General features: G+C 41.3%; 2 protein-coding genes across 3 annotated transcripts in view; one reads left to right on the top strand and one right to left on the bottom strand.

The window, feature by feature from the left end:
* snd1 (staphylococcal nuclease and tudor domain containing 1) overlaps positions 1-17,666 on the bottom strand; it is a 164,349-nt gene that overhangs the window by 76,589 nt on the left and 70,094 nt on the right. The window lies entirely within an intron of this gene.
* lrrc4.1 (leucine rich repeat containing 4.1) lies at positions 3,924-8,096 on the top strand. Its single transcript, XM_079869440.1, has 2 exons — positions 3,924-4,746; positions 4,898-8,096. Exon 2 carries the CDS (start codon positions 5,515-5,517, stop codon positions 8,086-8,088), a length of 2,574 nt encoding a protein of 857 aa, XP_079725566.1. The 5' UTR covers positions 3,924-4,746; positions 4,898-5,514; the 3' UTR covers positions 8,089-8,096.

Below are 17,666 nucleotides of genomic sequence, written 5' to 3'. Positions count from 1 at the left end.
TTAATCTGAGCTGGAACATTCTAATACACATAGAGAGGTTTAATGAAGGTCATTAGTTTGCAAACAATAGCCATTAAAAGAGTGCTGGAGCAGGAGGGACGACACTCTCTCCATCCCTTTGGAGTGAATTGTCTTGAGCTCAACCAATCCATCACAGGAAAAACAATCAAGGCAAATATCATTAAACATCCACTGGCCCACAAATATTACAGATGGTTAAAACAGAGTACGGGGATTGTGAGAAGGAAAGAGACCACAGAGAAAAAAGAAAAGGAAAAAACTAACGGATAGAAAGTGATGAGAGAGGATGAAACGGGGAAAGTCATGATGATAGCAAAGTGAAATGATAGATAAAACTCAATCTTGTTGCATGTGTTTTCTAACAGCTGTTCACAGTTGGACAATATGATGTGGATGATAGTGGACAGAGAGTCCATGTTGGTGTGATGACTAATCTCTTTTAGAATAAATTCCTAGAAATTGAAATGAAAATGAAAGTCTCTGGTCACCATACCCCACTCAAGGTCAAAAGTGTTAGATGAAATGACAGTTTCCACCTGTCCTAGGCTTCAAATATTGAAAAAAGCTTGAAGTTTGTTCAACTGGTATGGGCAGCAAGGTTATTATAGGTTTCCATTTTTAAAATAGTTTTTATTTTAATATAATTTTCAAATTTCCTATAAATTTCAGTTTAGTTTTAGTTAGTTTCATTAATGGTTTTGTTAGTTTTTTTTTTTTTTTTTTTTTTTTGAACATTTCTATTTAGTTTTTTATATACATTTAGATTCTTATATATTTAGTTTCAGTGTTGGTTTTAGTAATAATAGTTTAGCCAAGTTAACAGAACACTTCCAGTTAAGACATTTAATTTTAGCAAAGTTTAATGTTTGCAGATTATAGTTAACTCGTGTGCAAATCTCAACTTAAAACAAATGACAAAGAACAAATGCAACTTAAAAGTAAAAATTAGTCATTCATACTCATTCATATTAAAGATGAAGTCTTGTTAAACGTGGCGTATAAGAAAAAGAAAAAAATATGTGTATGATTATTATGATTATTCTTTTATGGTAAATCCTTTCAAACATTATTCTTGTATTGATCCATTAATGTATTTTGTCTATTGCATCTTTTTATATCATACACTTATCCTCATATTTATATATTCTATTCAGACCAGACATTTAGTTTACTTCTACTCTGACAAATGTACAACTATTTGTGGGCTAGACATGCTATTTGTTGTTTACGTTTTCTGCTCAGTGTGGTATCTTGTCTAATATGTGTGGTATCTTGTTTAGTTTCACATGACATGGTTATCTTACTTGGAATTAAGGTACAGCTATATTTGCATCTATAAGGTCTAGACATTATGGAAATACTTATTTGGCAATTTCTGCTTCTTAGGGCTGGTTCACACAAAGCAATTTTACTTTGAAAAAGCAAATGGTCTCGAGACACGTCTTTTAAAAGTTGAACTTATTTTAACTTGAATGCGGCGTTTTTAGAACTACGTGTTATGCACGAGACGCTGCAAAAGACGCGAGACTCGAGTGCAACAGTCATACAGTACATTGAAAAATAAAGTAGCGAGTTCAGAGTGTCAGCTTCATATAGTTCCTATGTCAGCTTCCTCAATGGCCTGTGGACACCGCATTCATTTAATATACTGGAAAAAAGGGGCAGGTGTGGAATCAAAAAGAATGTGTTACAAGTTTCAAAGTCAGTATCAAAATATATTTGCAACACCTTTTTAATACCAAAATGTGGTAATTCTGAATGTAGTGCCGAACAATGTGTATCCATTAAGACTGGATTAGAAAATGAACAGTGCATGTTCCATACCAGAGTTTGGAGTCAATTGTGGAAACTATTTCTCTTCTGAAACACCACCAGCACATATTGGCTAAAACTTGAAGAGTAAAGATTAAAAAGAAAACTTTTTTTTTTTTTGTAGTTTCATAATAATAATAATAATAATTATAATTGTAATAACAACAACAACAACAAAAGTGTCTTTAGGGCACTTCAAACAATGAAATCAAACAATGAAAACAGGTCATACTTTTCTGTGCAACTTATTTTCAAATTGTGGGTTAAATGTAGATGATTTTTTCAATAAACTATTCAATAAACTATGTAAAACGTTTCCCACCTTTTCCCAACTTCTATACACATGCTTTGAAAGACTATATGCACTGCTCTCATAGTACAGTAAGCGCAAATATCGCTGGGATGGTATTGGTCCTCTCCAGCGAATTGGACGAGGGAAGCAGGCTGACCTACATGCAGCAGACCCTATATCCCAGATAGACTGGCAAACCCTGAGGCTGCCATCCTGCCCTTACTCGCCCACTTACTGACAAGACCCAACCCGTCAAACTGGGTCGCTGGTGCTGATACCGAGCAGACCTCTCCCTGCGTCCCTCAGCCTAGGGCAGGTTGAGCTGGCAAGCTGGGCCCTCTCCGCCTGCATAAGATCATTCCAGAAGGCCTGGAGTTTGAGGGGTTGGGGGTTGGGCGTCCCCACTATACGAATGGTGTTCTGGGTCAACGTCACAGAGAGAGAGTGGAATGGCCCAAATGATGGTGGAGGCCTGCCAACGGCCACCCAGTCTCACACTCAGAGGTGTGTAGTTCACAGACACAAACAAACATACATTACACACTCTAACACACATTGGTCATAATTCACAAGAGGGTTAGCATGTGGATCACGTGTGTACACGTTTGAATAATGTCCCCAGACACTTTTCACTTTATGCAAACGGGTCACCAATCCCTTAATGTGTCCTACTTCATATTCAGGCATTACCACAAGCTATGGGTGTCATTCACAAAGACATTCACAAACACAGTCTCACTGTCACAAATACACAGTGGTGTGTCAAAATGCCAGCCATCGGTTGCCCGGGGTGCCGTGCTGTTTAACACTGCTGTTCAATTCTATGACATCTGCTGTTACAAGCATGAGATGAAACCTTCCTGAAAGCACCTCTTTAAAAGTACATTTCACCTGCTGGCTAACTGACCAAAAGCCAACATGCCAAAGGTATGAAAGAATGATTGGCTAAAAAAAGAAGTGCTTAATAGCTCTCTCCATAGAGGAAATGGTTTAAAATGGTAAGCCAATATTCTCTTCGTGAGGGGACCATCTTAGCTCCCAGTGCATGACAGAGGAGATATTTTAATCTTGGAAGGGAGGATAAAAGAGAGGGAGAAAGTGAGAATGTGTCCTCAACACAGGCCCAGCTTTGCACAGTACAGAGACTCCCTCTACAGCATCTAGAGGAGGCTTAATCCATCTGAAGAGAGCAATAGCCTTTGGCAGCACACATGCTGAGCTGTCCAGCACCCCTCCCATGATTTCCTGTGGACTAAGAACACCGGTCGACCAGTAGCGACACTCGCTCCCACAAGGTTCAGTCATCAGAGAAGTCTCACTGACCAAGTGTAGGATCAGACCACACAAATCACTCCACCTCACTGCATCAACTCAAGAGAAGACAGACAAGGGGTGAGGGGGGAATATGTTGAGGGTTGAAAGGCATTAAGAGAGTCCCAGCAGGGAGTGTGGAGGACAGACTAAAATCATTCATCAATTGGACTGTTTATCTGTGGAAAGAAGTAACCATCTCCAAATCGCAGCAGTTCACTGGCAGACTGCAGACAACTCTAAACAGATCTACAAAATACGGGAACCTTGAAGAGAGAGGGAAAAAGACGGGGAGAGAGGGACAAATATGGGGAAGAGAGGGAGGGAGAGGAAAGATATGAGAGAGAGAGAGAAAGAGCGCGAGAGCGCGCAAGAGAGAGAGAGAGAGAGCGCAAGAGAGAGCGAGAGCGAGAGAGAGAGAGAGAGAGAGAGAGAGAGAGAGAGAGAGAGAGAGAGAGAGAGAGAGAGAGAGAGAGAGAGAGAGGGGGGCGGATACGGATGAGCTAACGTACTAAAACCAATGCATCAAACCAATGCACTGCTTGGAGTGTGATGCGTCAGCAGTACATTCACGTTTTCATTGAAGGACAAAAAGAAGAGCAGGCAAGTAAGCCTGCGTCCCGGGTGCCTGCTACTGCACCACAGAACACAGCGAAAAACATCGGTGCACAGCAGCAGGAAGGACTAACCCGGTACCGGCGAGGTTAAAAATAAAAAGGAAAGAAAGGAGGGAGGGAGCAAGGAAAGATGTTGGTATGGGGAGCCACTTTTCCCTTGCCTCAGCGCTCGTCCACCAGCTTGAGCCGGACAGCTGTGCCGCTGACAAAGCTGAGAGCTTCAACTCTGCACTGAGCTCAGAGTACTGCAGCGCTATACGGATACTTCTCTGATCAACACAACGTCACAGAGAGGGGGGAGAAACACACTCCTTTTTCTCTCATTCCAGGGAGAGAGAGAGCACGCTCGAAAGCAGTAGAGAGCGAAGGAGAACGAGGCAGAGAGAGAGCGATCTCTCTCCAGTGAACGAGCCTTCTTACGGAGCCGTCTCTGCACTGATGCATCTCTTTACACCTTCCCTGGACTCTCATCATCAACTTCTTACAGAAAATTATAAGGATAATTGGGAAGTGTGTAGAAAGAACCCTGAAGCCTTCGCTGTGTGATAGCACGTGTATGAAGATCGAACCCGGAGCTACTTAAGGAAAGAAATGCGCTAATGACCGCAGTGTCACTATCTTTTCAGCTGGACAAGGTGCTGACAAATCGAGCGGACAAAACATACTGAGAGAAAGGGAGACGGACAAAGTAAAGTGAGTGGGAACATTCGAGGGGCACTTTTATTATTCTTTAAACAAAAGCATAGACAAACATTTGAAAAGACTGGATTTCTCATTCTTATTCCTCTCTCTTTCCCCCCTCTAACTACCCCTCCCTTTTTTTCCTCCCCCTACACTGGTTTAGCATGTGTGAGCGGTCCTCTATGGAGACACAGGCATTTAGTAGCAGCGTCAAGCGGAGGTATCCAAGGACAAGCATCTGTGGATAGTGCAAGAGCGAACGCTTCTATAGGAGCCAAACTGGATTGGTACTCTTGCCTAAAGCTCTGAGGCCCTGCAGAGCCACTACACATCTTCTCGGATGCTCCTCTGTGGATTTATTAGGGGCCATTTTGGCATTCATCTCTTGTTTTCTGACAAATGAAAAAAGAGAAGGCTTTGCTTATCCTGGGAATATAAGAATGAGGAAAAAATCAATTTTGTGATTGCAAAAATTGGACGTATAAAACCTTTGAGGTAGGTGTTGAGCCTTTCAAACCATTTTTATACATAAAATATAGTCCCCTGTTTTATTTAATTCATTATACCTTGGCTTTTCACTTCTCCCTCTTTTCTCGAGTACTTGTCACTGAACGTTTAGCCTCCAGTTCAGTAAATGGAAAAACAATCTAGAGTTTTGTTTAACCCAGGGTAGGGCTTCATTAGTCAGAGGTGAACCCCTCCCCTTCCCCCCACTTACTACCCCCTTCTCCCCAACCTCCATCATCACCCCACGCCCCCCCAGACGATGCTGAATTATGAATGTGCCACATCATGAGTCTCCTGGGGCGGGTAGCTGTGCGTCGAGCCAGGAAAGCCGCCCTGCTCTGTGTCCTGTTCCTCATGGTTCAAGTGTGCGTGGAGGTGGCGGCCGCGGCAGGGCCCCAGGGCTGCCCGACTGATTGCTCCTGCAACAACCAGCTCAGCAAGGTGGTGTGCACCAGGCGTGGGCTCTCTCGTGTGCCACCAGGAATACCCAGTAACACCCGGCACCTAAACCTGATGGAGAACGCCATCGAGGCTGTGCAGGCCGACTCTTTCCGCAACCTCCATCACCTGGAGGTATTGCAGCTTGGTCGCAACGCCATTAGACAGATTGAAGTGGGAGCCTTCAGTGGGCTGACTAATCTCAATACACTGGAACTATTTGATAACAGGCTGACAGTGGTGCCAAGTGGGGCATTTGAGTATCTGTCCAAGCTGCGAGAGCTGTGGCTGAGGAATAACCCCATTGAAAGCATCCCATCGTACGCATTTAACAGAGTGCCATCTCTAATGAGATTGGATCTGGGTGAACTGAGGAAACTGGAGTATATCTCAGATGGGGCCTTTGAGGGTCTAGTCAACCTCAAGTACCTCAACCTGGGGATGTGCAACATTCGAGGAGAGATGCCCAACCTGACGCCTCTGGTTGGGCTGGAGGAGCTGGAAATCTCAGAGAACCTCTTTCCTGAGATCAAACCAGGTTCATTTAGAGGACTGTCATCACTCAAAAAGTTATGGATCATGAACTCTCAAATAGGGCTAATTGAGCGAAACGCATTTGATGACCTGGCCTCATTGGTGGAATTGAATTTGGCCCATAACAATCTAAGCTCACTGCCCCATGCTCTCTTTACCCCACTGAAGTACCTGGTGGAACTTCACCTCCACCATAACCCCTGGAACTGCGGCTGTGACTCACTCTGGCTAGCACGTTGGCTACGCGAGTATATCCCTACCAACTCGACATGCTGTGGGCGTTGTCACTCCCCTGCACACATGAGAGGCCGCCAGTTGGTTGAGCTGGACAGGGGTGACACCGGGGCAATGCAGTGCTCTGCCCCTTTCATTGCTGATGCCCCGAGAGATCTGAATATTTCTGCTGAACGTGTGGCAGAATTGCGATGTCGAACAGCAGCAATGTCTGCCGTGCGATGGCTCCTACCAAACGGGACTGTTCTAACTCATGCATCAAGCCACCCACGGATAACCGTGTTAAATGATGGGACTCTTAACTTTTCAAATGTGCTAGCAGGTGACACGGGTATGTATACCTGCATGGTGTCCAATGCGGCCGGAAATTCCAACGCTTCGGCCTATTTAAATGTAAGTGCGGCTGAACTCAACACATCTAACCTCAGTTACTTCACCACAGTCACAGTGGAGGTACTGAACCCCACATCTGAAATGCCCAAGCCTAAAACCACCACAACCACAGCAAGCGCCAGCACCACTACCACGGCCTCACCATCCGTCTTTCAGCCGGTTTTTATCTCAACGCCTACAGTCCTGCTCCAGAGCACTGACACTCCCCCAAGTCGCCCATCTGTTGTACCTGGCTCAAAAGTGACAACAGGAAAGCCGCCCAACCCAGCCAGTACCAGTCTGGATGAGGTGATGAAGACAACAAAGATCATTATAGGTTGTTTTGTGGCAGTAACCTTGCTAGCAGCAATCATGCTAATTGTATTTTATAAACTACGAAAGCGGCATCAGCAGAGGAGCACGGTGGCTGCAGCCAGAACTGTGGAAATTATTCCGGTAGAGGAAGAATTGCCACCACCAGCATCTGCTGCCAATATAGCAGGGGAGGGGGCACTGACTCTCCCAGAGATAAGGGATCATAACAGTATTTACAAACTGGACTACAACACCCACAAATCTGACTTCAGCTACAAACCAAAACTAGAATACAGTACCCATAAGCCCAAGCAAGATTTCAGCATCCACAAACACAAGTCAGACTACAACACCTACAAACCTAAAACAGACTATATGTACCAACCTACTCTGGAATACAGCTCTCATAAACTGACGGACTATTCACACAAGTCATTGCCGGATTACCACATACACAAAAAACCTGAGCAGAGTCCCTACAAATCTGGATATAGTACTCACAAACCTGACTACAAATCTTATACTCCTAAACCAGACTTCAGTCCGTTCAAACCAGAGTATGGTGTTCCGAAATCGAAAACTGACTATAGTATGCCCAAACTCAAATCCGATTACAGCCCCTTCAAGACAGACTGTAGCCTTTTCAAACCTGACTACAGTGCTTTCAAGGCAGAGTACAGCCCCCTCAAAGCGGAATATGTCAGTTGTGACTACAGCCCCCACAAGTCCAAAATGGATTACAGTCCTCACAAGGTGGACTACAACCCACATAAGATCGACTACAGCACCATGAAGCCCAAATACAACACTTACAAGCCACCAGGCCATGGTGCCAAATGGACAGAAAGTAACAGCATTGGAAATTCTCTGCCTCGAACCTTGCCCACTGCTATTCCTGAGGCCCTTGTCATAAAAACTCACACCAAGGAGAAAGTACAAGAGACTCAGATATAATCTGCCCCCAACAAATCAGAACCTCAGTCAAAATGACCCTCTCCTCTCTCCCTTAAAAGCCCACCCTCACCCCAGCATAAAAACATGCAATAGAATGCACAAAAGAGAAAAAAGACAGGAACTACTTTTTTTTTTGTACAGAGTGCAATTCCTAAAGACTGATTCTTGTTGTACATGCTTATAAATAAATATATATGGAAAAACTGAAACTACCATGGGCTGGTAATAGAAAAGCAGATTATATTAAAAATAAGAAATTGAAACTATTTTCTAACTTATAACTCCTATTTAAAAAATGAGTTGTTTTAAGATGCTGTACTGAATTTAAGAAATGAGGGTAGTCTTGTTTAAAAAGGGCATTCTGTGTGATTTCTAAATACTACAGAGAATGCAGTGAAAAATACAACAACAAAAAAAAAACATTTATACTGAGAAGTCTTTCTTTAAAAAACAGAAAAGAAAAAGGTCAATGTTGATCTTTGCAGGTTTATCTTGTAAAAGCACCATGAATTTGTACTGTGCCAAATGTTACAAATGCAATAAAAGGATTTTTGGAAGAAGAAAAAAAGAGAACCATTTAGATTTTTTTTTCCCCCTCTCTTGATGTACTGTTGCGATCAGCCAAATGCTTTAGACACTGCAGTAGGGCTCACTGCAGTTCTGCTTTAACCCTCAGAGTGCTGGGTGCCGCTCAAGTCTAAAAGGCTGGGCAGAGGCTGCTTTTCTTTCTTTTTCTTTTTCCTTTGTATGCTTTCCAGCACTGCAGTGGCTAAACTGAGCTTATATAATTTATTGGTGAACTGCTATTTTATGTCACAAGAGATGGCTGGTTAAAAATAAAATAAAATAAAAATTCACTGCCTTAAGGTATTACCCAAGTTCTGCCATTAGTGTCAGGTAAACATTATAGTGTATAGTGAAGTTGATGCACGTTGTTATTTGGACAATTTCTGACTGCAGGTGGTTTCAAAAGACATTAAACGAGACTGAGGTCTGCACAAAAAACAAAACAAAAAAAAAGCTAGCCTGCCTTTGCTTATAGCACTTTAGAGTGGTCTGGTCAAAAGCGGTTGATTAAGCAAATTGAAAAAAATATTGTGAGGGAAGAATCCATTTATTTTTAACCCAAATTTTTTTTTTATTATTATTGTATCACTACTGATTTCCTACACATTTATGAGCCAATGCATTAGACATTGACATCACACAAATGGGCAGTGAGGCGTCATAAGTCAAGCAGCTTTTGTATGCTCAAAAGAGGTGCATCATGACATATTGCACAGGCTCATTGCGTACCTCTCACTTGTATGGCATGGCTTGTTTGAATGTCAGCCACTGCTTTCTATCTTGGTTAATTGAAATGCAAAGACTAAGAAATAATGAATGATATAAAAAAAATTAGGCCACAAATTGATGGCATATTAGAGGGTAATAAAATATAATATATGTTTGCATTGCAGGGTATATTGGCTGAGTGCATGCAGGCTGTCTGGGAGATTAAAGCTGATTACATGATAATTGATCCAGCTCACATAGATACACACCCTTCAAAAAGTTGCTACATCTTTTCACAGTGAGACTCAGTACTCACTGTACACCTAGAAAAAACAAGCACACACACACACACACACACACACACAACAAAAAAGATTGCTGCTTTAGGCTGTGCAGCGCCCCAGTTAAGACCGGCCTCACACTGTTTGTATCTGCGCTTTAAAAAAAGAAAGTCAATGGGAGCAGTATTTCTGTATTCAGTGTCTTTATGAGTAATTTTGACTGTTTGTCAAAGGGGTGAAGGATACGTTTACACCACAGGCCTCGATTTAGTGGTAGTTTGGGGAAATTGTTGGCAAGTGTATGGATAGGTAAAATAATTACATAGCCATCTCAACATAAATCTAGTATTCGTTCGAACTTGAACTGATGCCACATTAAAATAACACCCGTGTCAATACCTTCACATAGCGAATAAACGCAAAAACACAGAAACAATAGCCAGAGATTTCTACTTAAACAGAACTTAAAGTTGAAGTGTAATTTCAGCACCACTTAGGGCATGAAATGGAATCAATAATTATTATTTATTTTTTTCAAACAAGTCTCCCAAACAGTCTTGCTTTCCATCATTTGACCAAACAGTTAAGCCCGCCCCAAAATCGGACCACTAAAACATCTGCAAATTTATCAAGGGTATGAAAAGTAAAAAAAATAAATAAATAAAAATTCAGTTTTTTCGTTTTTTTATATAAATATATTCAGGTAGAGCATCATATTATCAGAACATATTTCACAGCTTATAACTCTTGTTCTGGTGTCTTCACAAACAAAGCCGCTGTTGCCGCAATAACTTTAAAAACTGCAATTATAGCCAGTGAGCTGCCGCTTATGCGGCCGAAAGTCAGAACTATAATTGCCAGTCTGATTTTAATGGAGTATTGTACAGGACTGAAGTGGATCCTTGTGCAAGTAGCATATAAGAGCAGAGAAAGAGAATAAAGGAAGAGGGCACATTCTGCCGAAGGGTTTGAGAACCCTTCATGCTCTTCAGCCCACTAGTGAGAGAAAGTGACCCGCATTCACCAAACTAGGCTGCAGTGTGGCTCACGAGGCAGACGTTTACAATAATATATCTGTTCAAACACAAGAGGGAATAATAGAGGAGATGCTATTAAGAAATGACACCCCAGAAGTGGGGGGTTTAGGTCGGCACAAGCATTTTCAACATATCAATTACAAGGCAACACATTTTGGCTAAATATTGCATAAAAACAAGCATGTGAATCAAATAAGATTGAGATTTAGACAGCATAGGACTAGAAAGAGCAATTGTGCAGCAGTATGAAAGAGAAGGGTTTTAGAGTGAAAACATGAGGCACGACTGCCAGCTACAGCCGAAGAGAGGAAGGTTACGGCTGTAATGACTGGGCTGTACCAGTGGAGGTGTAAAAAGTGGGTAGGGGCATTAATAAACTACAGATGGAATGTAGATAGTGGGGCCAGTGATGGACAACCCTGAAATGAGGTCAGAAACCTGGCTCATACCATGCAGGGAGGGTATGACTTTATTATGGTGGTGTTGATGGTGAGAATATCTGCTGTATGTCTTCATTTCTTGTGCTTAAAGGGGTCATTAACAGTTGATTTCTGTCCCCCACACATAAAAGATGCGTTTTATTTATTAGGGTAATTAAAAGTGATAGACTGCTATACTGCCTAGGCTGCTCAAATGGCTGATATCAGGCCATTTTGTTTCTACAACCAAGCTCTACTTGGCTAAAAATGGGAATTGTAAAGAACTGAATTTTGGTTCTAATTATTCTTAATGATTCCAGGTCCATCAACAATTTTTTAGTGCTTTTAACAAAAGACGCTAGAAATAAAATACAGAATTTTTTATTTATTTAATAATACACTGATCAATTCAATTCTTTTTAGATACTGCAATCCAATAACTATAGAGTATATATTTTAAAAAAGAAAACATTTATTTCTTTAATTCATTTTTTAAAATCTTACATTTGAAGTAAAAAAAATTTTTTTTTAATTAAAAACAGTACATTTGAAGCTTTGAGTCATTAGTTTGGCTGGACTACTCTGATCATGCTAAATGCTATTGATTCACTAAAAATAATTGGTTCACAAGAATCAGTTCAAGAATCACATGGTCGTAGATTCAATTGCAATGTTGTTTATGAAATGGAACAAGTTCACAATTCCCAACCCTATCCGAGCTAAAGTATTTATAGTGAACAGTAGTGACAGTTCCTCTTTGAATCAGCTCCAAAATCTACCAAATGCCTTGTCAATAGATAATATACAATCCATTTTCTTTATAAATTTGATTCAAATACGTATTAGTTCCATTTCAGATACATTTTTTATCTAACTATGCATTTCCTGGGAATCAAACTCATGACCTTGGTATTGCCAACATCCTCCTAGTTGAGCTACAGGAACATAACTGGCACTACTTGTAATTTCTGACAATCCGTGTGTATTTATAATCTGCCTCGCACATGCTAACTACTTAGTCTGCTGTGGTTTATATGAGAATATTTGTGTATTTCTTACATTATTTGCCAAACAGCCCTTTTACAAAACCTAACAGAGCGTTTGTCATTGTCTGACCTTCTCGTTGGCAGTCCCAGGAGTGCTCCTGAACAGATGTTAACTGGCTGCACTTCTGTCTGGGCCTCGGTTCTGGACGAAAATAAAAGTAGAGGCTTTATGACGGCCACCGAGGGCCCCTAAATGAAAGACAGCACAGTTAATCACCGTTTTGTAAGGTTTTGTGTTCTATCCGTATCCTCGTCCATAAAGGGGGAAAAAAGGGTCCAATTACCCATGAAGTAAACACAGGAAAGAGCAGTGCTGGGGTACCAAGTCACCCGTCATTAATTCAGATGCCACTGTCTGTGGTTAATGGCCGATGCACAGATTCTGTCTCACCATTTGTTAACCTCTGTGCTGGCATACTGAAGCGACCTAGGCACTTAAAATGGAGGAAACACAAAGGTGTAGATGCTCTATATCTTCAAACAGTCGCAAATCAAGTAACTCTTTGGACAAACAATACTCACATCGCATAAAGATAGTCATAAAATCAGTATACGCGCCTGAAGACCAAAAACACAGAGCAAGGGTTCTCAATAGACAAAGCAGGTAGTAAAACTGTCAGCATGCACACACTAGTACATCCCTTGGTGAGTGTTTAAAGTAGAGATCTATCTGAGGTTTATAGTCCCCTCTCCGTGGCACATTTGCATCTCTTCTGTGCCATTTCACATGCCTCTGGTGTCATATGGGTTTTGGGAAGTAGCTGTTCCAGCCTTTTCCATTATAACTTCACGCAAATGGCAGCAGTGCGAGGAAGAACTGTGCCCCCCTCCATCCTCGACATGTTTAAAACACAACCCAGAGGGCATGTGCTTCAGATGCAGGATGCTGGGTCGAGCGCAAGCACTGCAGCAAAACGACTCCATTTGGTGCACTTTGCACTTTTTTCCGATGTCTGACAAACAGCTCCTACGACTTCAAAAGGGAAAAATTAAACAACGAGGATGCCCAAGACAGCAGTTATCAGACCCCCTCTGATTCACTATGTTAAAGTGGCATAAGCACATGGCTTCCAGCAAAAAGAAAAGATGAAGAGAGAAAGAGGGGGTAGAAAGTGAGAAAAGCCATTTGGATTGCTATCTATAGCACTTGCATATTACGTTAATATTTGTTGCAAAAGACCGGTTTTAAAAACAGAAAAATGAGAATGCATTGAACGCATATTAACCAGTCTGGTGCATCATGGGATTTGCAGTTCTTTAAAAGCTACAATCTTATTTCTTTTATTTATTGTCACCATTTAGGAAGCTATTGAACTGTGCATAATTGCTTAAATGCAAACGCGGTATTCAAGGTGATGGATTCAAATCAAATATATTAAGAAACAGTGGGAGCAGTTATACAATTCTCAGATGGTTTTATGAGCAGGCAGGCAGGCAGTCTCTGTTTTTTTATAGACCTACATAAATGCTTTTTGAAAAATAGAGCTAGAGACAACAAAATGAAAACGGACTCTAAATAAGATTGTTTGAGAAACACAAAGGAGTACTCGCATCTTTGTAAAGTCTTATCAGCAAGGCTCTGTAAAAACACTGTTTCTGATGGACAGGACCATAAAAACACATAGAACAATGTAAAATGGAGACTGTGACCAACAGAGAAAGTGTTCATCAGGACAACATGCTGAGTGCAGCAAAACTCATTTTATGCTTCTGTCATTCAAAAGTCGAATCTTTTGTAAAGTCAGGACAATATTCAATCAACATCAGTGAACTAGGAGTCGAAACACTGTACTGTAATATACTGCACATGGCAATGTTACATGACCTACAACCTCACACACAAAAATGTATTAAACGCTACCTTTAGAGGTACAACAGTTTGTCACTGGGCTAGAACATTCTTAAGGCTAACTTACACTGTACCAACAGATTGTAAATCACCAGATTACAGCATGTGCGTCACTTTTCGTACATTCCACGACCCAACAAACCACTGAACATGAACAAGCATGAACCAATGGCAACAGATGCCAACAGGTGTAACATACTGATCCTACAAAACTAAAAGAATGCGTCTATTGCCGTTGGTTGACGTCTGTCAATGCAGTGTGAATTAGCCTTTAAAAGGACAACTTTTTACTTTATCTATCCTAAAAGGTGTCTATTAGTACTGTACTTTATGGCGCTTTTCCACTACACAGTACCAGCTCGCCTCGGCTCGGCTTTGTTTGGTTTTCCACTGTGTAAAAGTTGTACCTTTACCTGCTTCCAGGTACTTTTTTTCGTACCACCTCCGGCGAGGTGAGGCGATACTAAAATGTGACGTGAAAACACGGCAGACTGCTGATTGGTCAGAGAGAATCATCACTATTCACTGCGTCATCATTGCACGCGCCAGACGGAGTATCCTGAATAAAAAACAGCAAAAACAAAAACATCCAAAAACAGCATACACTCGATTTCCTCCATTGTCCTGTGTGTGTGGGTAGCGGGTGCCTCGCGTAGAAGATTAAGTCACGGCAGTTTCCTGCGGCGTCGTTATGACGACCAGGTACTATTGTGGAGGTACTATCTGCAATGGAAAACGGAGCGAAAAGCGAGCCGAGTCGAGCTGGTACTGGTAATGGAAAAGCGCCATTATAGTAGTAATATGTAACCTTAAGGTATAACTATTTTATAGGTAAATACGTTTAACCCCCATGCAGAAACCCCTAAAGGTAAAATTTTTGCCAAGTTTTTTTTCGCTGAGAATGCAGCTGCGGAAATCTTAATGTGGTTATAAAAATATAGTAGTTATGCATTTGCTGTGTTCTGCAGGGCTTTTTTTGTGATGCAATTGAAATTCGTATAAATCTTTTGATTTGATGTTATTTAATCGTAACAGTTTTGGAGATTTTGGTCTTTCCCCACTCAGCTCTGCTTTATGCATATTTGCCAAAGAGAAAAAAGCTCCCAGTAGTGCTGCCAAGATGGCCGCCGAGCGAACTAACTATGCTTCTGATGATCGACAGACACTATAACTTCTGCTTAAGACGTTTTTGTTAGTCTCTTTGCCTAAAGCAGTGAGAATGGGCTTCCTCCGGCAATCCTGGAGGGACAATGGAAGACATATCTGGTGCATCCTTGCATCAGCATTACCCGTCTCTAAAAGTTCAGAGAGGAAACTCATAGTACCAGTCGATAAAAGTGTCAAAATCATTCAAAACCCACCGCCTTTGAGGAAAAAACACAAAAAACAAAACATGTTACTAACAGGGTAGTATGCATTCAAGTACTAGTTTTGTTTACATTCACCTGTGACATGCTAATTAACTGAAAGTGCACCAAAGGAACAGGTACGCTGACACGAGCCACGTCTCTGAAGCGGGTCATATTTCAGAACGGTCTGAAAGGCACATGCTCTAATCAGCATGCATTGCCCTGAAGGAAGCGGCACACAAACGCAGCCAGGCCAGCCTGACATTTCCTGGCTGATGGAGGTTAGCACCTGCTAAATCAGCTCAGGTGACAGCACACCGAGCGGCAGCAGCTTCATTTCTAGATGCGAGCACTGATGCCAAAAGAGCGCTGGATACATAGAGTAGATTAATACAGCTGTAAATCTAAGCCAGCATCCCAGAGGGTTCTGGGAAATGAAAGAGATGCACTTGATGCATAGGCAACGCCAGAAAGAGGTCATGCTTAAACTATTCTCCATTTTAAGACAGCAAAACTCCGTATGAACACAAACTTGGCTTGCCGTACACCTGCGCAAGCTCAAATCCCACGCTACTCCCACTGAACATAAACATCAAGAGCTTAGGCCCCAGGCCCATGGCGCAAGACGCATCCGGTGCCAGGTTTTGCGTGTCGCGCTGGCAGACGGCGCAAGTCTTGTGCGCAAGAAGCTCGGATATCGTCGGGCACCTCGCTGGCATGCAGCAGGGGTGAATCGAGCAGCCCGGCACATGGCTCACCTCCCAATTGTGCTGGCACAGGCCATGCTAACGTGTCTAAATCATGACAAACAAAGCCATTAGCAGCCCGTTGGAAGTTCAGAAAAGCCACAGAGGCAAATGTACGGAAGCTAACTCCATCACTTTTAAAGAGTTGGAAAAGCACAGGATGGCCAAATTTCAGCCACATTCTGGCACAAGAATGTGTTCAAGAAAAGCTATAAAGAGAAAGAAAAGCGATGGCCAAACGCTACACCTAGCGAGCATCTTGCTGTCAGCTCCGCAGTTAAGACGGCTTTCTCTGAACCTCCCTGCTCAGGCGTGAACAAGCTCCATTTCAGAGTTCTGGCTGGCGGAGCCACAAATGCACATGCTCCTAATGCTCTCATTAGTGTAATTGAGCAAAAATGTCAGCATAGCTGCAGCTATTTCCATTTTCTTTTTTAAGTTGTGCAGAACTCATTTGTAGGCGCAGGCTGGAACACAAATGATGAGAAAACTCTCAGAAGCGCAAACATGTTTTTTTGTTTTTTTTTGCGAACGCATTTGTGCGAAACCTGTGTTCTTTGTAAAGCACTTTAAGAGGCAGATGCTTTCGTCATTAATACTTGTATTATCGCACACGCTACAGCGCTAACAGACTTGTCCAAACGCACACACAAGCAGAACAGATAACTATTTGGATTGGATTAACAACTGCTATGATCTAGACCATATGGTATCCCTTTTTTTGCCAATTACCCTTTATAGCTTTGCCTTTTGCACCATCAGTCAATAGTGCTGCTTGAAGTTTATGGCTGCAAGTATCAGAAAGTAATGTGTAATGTTGGGTCAGCCATCTTGTTAATGTGACTTCGCAGAGCTCTTGTTCTGCCTAAAGCGAGAGCTATGAGACCATTACGGGCTCTGATACACACGTATACAGGACAAAAGTAATGAAACAATCGCCTGTGACGAACTTACAGATCGCATTACAATAACAAAGCCACACTGACCCAGACACTTCACTACAAATACAAACACACTCCCATGAACTATTAAATACAAGGTATACCTTATGATACACGTCGCAATCCAATATACACTACATCGCAATATCATAATTCTATTACGATTGTTTCAACTGAATTCAAAACTATTACTTATATTGTATTATAATGTAATCAAATGTAAAATAATATTCCACATCAGCTCATTTAATGCAAAATGTATCATATCATCTCATATATCATAAAAGAAATTACTCAAATTATAAAAACTTCTACGATTGTTACGATTCCGCTGAATTCACAACTATTTCTGATCATATTAGTGTAATCTATTATAATTTCTAATAAAATAAACAATTTTAAAATAATATAATATAATACAATATAATATAACTAGAAAAGAAATTATATAAAAAAAAAATGCTAAAACAAAACCATTATGATTGTTTCTCCTGAATTCACAACTATTTCTGATTATATTAGTGTAATATAATATCTAATTAAATATTATATTTTATAATCAGCATCAACTATTTATACAACGTATGCATACTTGGACATTGAACAAATATCAATAAGTAATATAATCCAGCAAC

The sequence above is a fragment of the Squalius cephalus genome, assembly GCF_949319135.1.
Source record: "Squalius cephalus genome assembly, chromosome: 4".
Classification (NCBI taxonomy): domain Eukaryota; kingdom Metazoa; phylum Chordata; class Actinopteri; order Cypriniformes; family Leuciscidae; genus Squalius; species Squalius cephalus.
The sequence above is the reverse complement of the archived record's forward strand: the minus strand, read 5'-3'. Positions and strand labels throughout refer to the sequence as shown.

Coding starts and splice junctions, on each gene's coding strand:
- lrrc4.1 (XM_079869440.1), top strand. CDS start 5,515: ATGTGCCACATCATGAGTCTCCTGGGGCGGGTAGCTGTGCGTCGAGCC.